Source organism: Lathyrus oleraceus, chromosome 6 (assembly GCF_024323335.1).
Source record: "Lathyrus oleraceus cultivar Zhongwan6 chromosome 6, CAAS_Psat_ZW6_1.0, whole genome shotgun sequence".
NCBI classification, from domain to species: Eukaryota; Viridiplantae; Streptophyta; class Magnoliopsida; order Fabales; family Fabaceae; genus Lathyrus; species Lathyrus oleraceus.
This window is the reverse complement of record NC_066584.1, coordinates 406,115,867-406,120,957: the sequence shown is the minus strand read 5'-3', so window position 1 is coordinate 406,120,957 and position 5,091 is coordinate 406,115,867. Positions and strand designations below refer to the sequence as shown.

The 5,091-nt window shown below is 31.4% G+C and overlaps 1 protein-coding gene across 1 annotated transcript; it reads right to left on the bottom strand.

Annotated features, from left to right (window-relative positions):
• Positions 1–384: 384 nt before the first annotated feature.
• On the bottom strand, positions 385–3,384 carry LOC127097983 (serine carboxypeptidase-like 27). The gene is made up of 8 exons (XM_051036477.1): positions 2,533–3,384; positions 2,319–2,414; positions 2,046–2,138; positions 1,867–1,952; positions 1,514–1,774; positions 1,282–1,409; positions 1,098–1,193; positions 385–962 (listed from the first exon to the last, which is right to left on the bottom strand). Exons 1-8 carry the CDS (start codon positions 2,897–2,899, stop codon positions 707–709), a joined length of 1,383 nt encoding a protein of 460 aa, XP_050892434.1. The 5' UTR covers positions 2,900–3,384; the 3' UTR covers positions 385–706.
• Positions 3,385–5,091: the final 1,707 nt, after the last annotated feature.

Below are 5,091 nucleotides of genomic sequence, written 5' to 3'. Positions count from 1 at the left end.
AACACAAAAAAAATTAAGTAAAATAAATAAACATATTTAAAAGGTTACTTATACATAAAAAGAGCATAAATAAAAGAAATAACATACTCTTTCAAATACGTTTTTCTATTTTATTTTTAAAATATAAAAATTATTAAAATTACATTAATGCTATTAATGAAAATTATAATTTTTTATGTTTTTTCTTCAAGTTTTATAATATTAAAAACTAAAAAGTAAGAAGCAAAACACAATTAAACTGTTTCACTTTTTTGCTTTTAAAAACTGAAAAATAGAAAAGACTTTTTAAAAACACTTTTGTAAAATATTATATTCAAACAAATTTTTAAATTTTAAATTTTTAAAAACTAAAAAAGAGTTTTTAAGATATTTCAAACAAACCCATGTAAAATTTGTACTTTTCATTTATGAGAAGAGATTTTTACACAAGATATCACATTAATCTTGCATGGTGAAAACTATATAAAGAATAACACTTCCATAAAATAATCACATTTTTCAAATAACAAATAAAAACAGAAGAGCAACTATTGCTATTGGTGCATTTATCAACTCTAATTTCCAGGCAGAGATTCAAGATGGAACTCATGAGGAATGCATTCCTTATTCTGTCTCAGCCTGCTGTTCCATGTATGTATATATATGATTATCCAAGTTATTCGGTTCTATACTTGAAGTGAAGAAGAACAACAAATAATGCATCTGATTAACTTGATGATGATGGCATGTACTTGTTCTCCAAGAATGATCTAAAAAGAATAAACGCTTCGCGAGGCTTATGAAGAGGAACCTCGTGCCCAGCGCCTCGTACTGTCACGAACGTGAGCCCTTTATAAACTTGGCTCCATCCACCAACCTTGCCACTGTTATACCAAGGATACCAATTTACGACGGTTGGAAGCTTCAACGCGTCTATAGAATATCGAGTGGCGGTTAGTGGAACTACAGCATCAGTGTCTCCACTGCAGACAAAATACAGAGTCAAGAAGCATTCTAATTCTAGATTACAGAATACGATTTCATTTATATACGATTTGATTTAACTAGATACGTGTATTTGGTCTAAACTTTGAACCAAAAATGTATTCGTTCGGTACCTGAATACCCATATTCGTAGACTAGCATTGATAAGTTCGTGATATATCGGAAGCATAGACAAAGGCGAATCGGTCCAAAAATTCCCAACAATATCACTGTCAAGAAATAAAATAATAACATTTTAAAATCGAAAATTTGATAGAATTATAGACCTCGATAGAACATGTTAAATAGCATGCATACCTGCATGTTTTCCATGTATATGGAATCCCTGTTACATTAGCATGAAGTGCCTTCTGAACATCTGGACGGTTGAAATACAAATTGGAATACCTTTCGGTACACGGATCATACGCTCTTGACATCCATGGCTGTTTCGATTTAGAAGATCAAAATGAATTAAGCACAATTTGAATGCATGCATTCACAATAGATAAACCAGTTCAATGAGTTGATAGCATATCGAGAGGCTTACATAACGACCGTTCAAGCTGCGTGAAAGCGACGACGTGTTGTTACAAGGCGGTGTATAAATGCTATATGGATCAATGTTTCCTTGCTCAGCAACTGCGAGTCTAAGAGCCTGCATACATTGCACTGATGGATGCTGAGATGATCCAAAGTCACATGCAATTCTTAGAATTTTATACGTGGAATCGGAAATTAAACCATGCGTCCACCAGTACTCAAATGTTCCAACATAATCATGATAATCATCGGTAACACCATTTCCAACCTGTGCCAACAATCATAGAATTGTGATAAGCATTTATGTAGCTTTCTTCTTGAACCGAAACATGAGATCTTAGTTGTGTCTAACAATCTTACCATAAATCCCTTAAAATTGATAACTGGATTATTGATTCCCTTATTTCTCTGGTAAACAAGTTGAGCCAATTGAGGAACATAATGACCTGAAAATCATATAACTTTTAACAAACTGAATAATTCTTCATTGTACAACGCACCAAAGTAGAAAACTCGTGTATCAATTATCATAGATTCACCTGCGTAACTTTCCCCGGCAATGTAGAAATCTCTATGTTTATACTGAGGAAATCTTTCAAACCAATTAACAAGAAAAACATACGCATCCTCAGCTGCAAAGTCAAAACAAAACCAGATCCCAGATCATTACAAACTTATGCATCACAGACACGACACTGATACATGTAGTCAGTCATATTCAATTGTTGCATTTTCTCAAATTTTATTAGTGTCTATTCGATGTCGATGTCTATGTGTCAGGGTCGGTGATTCATAGTTACAAACTAAGTTACCTGTTTTCTGGTCACCAAATGTGTACAGATCTGCTGTTTTATTACAATAAGAAAAACCAACCCCAGCCGGAGAATCAAGAAAAAGTATATTTGCCACTGCAACAACATCCAAAATTATAATTAGGCATAAATATTAGGTAAAATGAATTATTTTTCAAACACGAAACGAATCAAAACGACAAGGGCTGAATCCGAATCCAGCAATTCGACTTACAGTTGTTCCAAGCATAAGGATTCAAGTAAAGTGATTTGCCATCAGACTTAATATGAAAAGGGCCAATTTCTTCAGAAGCACCATAAGCAATAGAAGAACAACCAGGACCACCATTAAGCCATAAAACCAGTGGCCTTAAATTGGGTCCACGGCTCAGTGGAGCTTCAGTCAACCAGTAAAACAGTGCTCTTCCATTCTGTTCATTCACAGTCACATAACCTGAATACTGCTCAAATCCAACATTCTTTGGTTGCCCTGGTAACCAACTAATCTTATCTCTCTTTTGATCTTCAATTGAAGAAGCCAAAGAATTTCCAATGGATAAAAACAAAACAACACATAATATGGAATAATAATAACAACCCATTATTGAAAAAACCAAAACAAACAAAAAATGAGAGAACCAATGGAATCAAAGACCAAATCTAGAAACACACATCCCAATACAGTTTTTTTCTTCACATAATACTAAAAGATCTAAACTTCAATCTAATCTAATCTAATCAAATGCCAGGTGAAAGAAAGTAAGTAAGAGGGTTAAGAGAGAGAGAGAGTGAGGAAAGAAGAGAGATAAAAGTGTGGTATATATAAACAAGAACAAGTACAAAAATAATGTTTGTAATAATGAGTTGTTACCAAATTAGCAACAACCATGCATTTGGTCTTAGAAATCAATAATGAATGGTTTGAATTTTCTTTGCTGTTTGTAGACTCATTGTTGCATGTTATGCAATGTATATCATCAAGATAGTTGAGTGGAGCACATGGGATTTCTCAAAGTTTCCGTCTTTGTTGTGGCTAAGATGGGTCTTTTTCATTTTTTTGGAGAGTTTAATAATGTTAATAACATCATTATTGAGGTTTTGAATTGTGATTGTGTCATCGTCAAGGTCAATGCTAGTTTATGCAATTGTAATGTGACTAATTTAGTAATTTTACATTAACAATTCTTATATGAAAGTTACACAAACATCTCTATAACTAATTAGATTTCTTGTTATATGATTAATTTTAATTGATATAAACGTAATTAAAAATTAATGTGAGATGACTTATTTCTATGATAAAGAAAAGTCATCACTCTAATTGACCACCACTTATCTTTAAGCATTGTGTTTTAGTTTAATTTTCAGATATTATGACTTATTTATTGTGGATAAGGTGGTTATTTGCGATTTATGATTGTATTATTTTATATGTCTTAAATGGGATGTGCTTTTGTTTATTTTTCTAAAAAAAATATGCATTTCATTTTACAATTTATTTTTATTTTTTAAAATAGAAATCAGGTATCCTGCATGCAACAACTAATTCCTCGAACTCAAAACACCGGATTAAGTTGGAAGTGATTATTAACCATCTCATCCAAATACTTTATAGTTATAATTTATTTTGAGATCGTGTGTTTTGGTTGATTGACTTGTGTGACTATAAACTAGGAGTGTTCATGCGGATCGACTTGCGAACTCGCCAAACCTAATTAAATCAACTCATAAATTATTTGAATTCATTTATTTACGGATATATTCAACTCAACCCGCAACAACCTCTATAATTTTGATTTGGATATTAGATTTGAGTTTTTCGAGATTTTGTCTTGGCACCCCTAAAAATGTATCTGACATCCCCTAATTTTTATATCGACCAAAATGCAATTCTCATTATTTATTCATTTCAAAATTGCAATTTGTCGAAATAATTCACTCTTATATAAGTAGTAATTTTTGAAATATCCTATAGTAGTAGTACTAATAAATTTGGTATCAATTTTACTGAAATTGTTTATAACTTTAAAATTTTACCGCATTTTTAAAAATCTGGTATGCATTTTTACCATATTTTTAAAAAACTGATGCATTTATACTATATTTTTGGAAAAATCCATTATTTTTTTGTCTAAAAAATCTAATAATAAGCTACAAAATTCCCAAATATCCTAAAAGATGTAGGAAATTTCTGGATTTTTTGAAAATTCTGATATACCAGATTTTTAATCTAGGATAAAAAAAATTGATAGTTCAATTCACCATGTTGTCCTTATGCGCTCCTGAGATGGATGATTCCTCTATAAATTTTACTCAATTCTTCACCACTGACGTTGTACTAGTATGCTTTACTTGCATGTTTTGTTTTTATCTTGTACAAAATTTAATAGTTCTTGGGTATCTCTAGCATAAATCATTCATTCATTATATGTTGTAATGACAGATATTTTCCTCCCAGACTGACATGTTAGCATGGATATAATCTATTGGGAAACAACATGATATTATTGTTATCATTGTTCGTTCTAATAACATAAATAAGCTCAAATGGATGAAAGATAAATTGACTATGGGTTGTGAGAGAGGAGGAAACTACAAGAACAAGAATTCATCTCAATGTACTTTTTAGTATGAAAGTTAAATGTCCATTTATATTGCGATCTGTGCCAAGTGGTAGTGGTTGAAAGGTGAAAGTTAGGTGTGGTATTCACTATCATGAACTAGCTAAGAATTTAGTTGCTCATGATACATTAGGTTGTTTAAAACATAATAAAAGAAAATTTGTGAATGAAAT

What these genes read in the sequence shown, in the direction of transcription:
- LOC127097983 (XM_051036477.1), bottom strand. Translation starts at nt 2,899, where the DNA reads ATGGGTTGTTATTATTATTCCATATTATGTGTTGTTTTGTTTTTATCC. An exon ending in TGCCGGGGAAAGTTACGCAG is followed by an intron (nt 1,953 to 2,045) that starts GTGAATCTATGA and finishes TATGATTTTCAG; the next exon opens with GTCATTATGTTCCTCAATTG. An exon ending in TCAATTTTAAGGGATTTATG is followed by an intron (nt 1,775 to 1,866) that starts GTAAGATTGTTA and finishes TTGTTGGCACAG; the next exon opens with GTTGGAAATGGTGTTACCGA.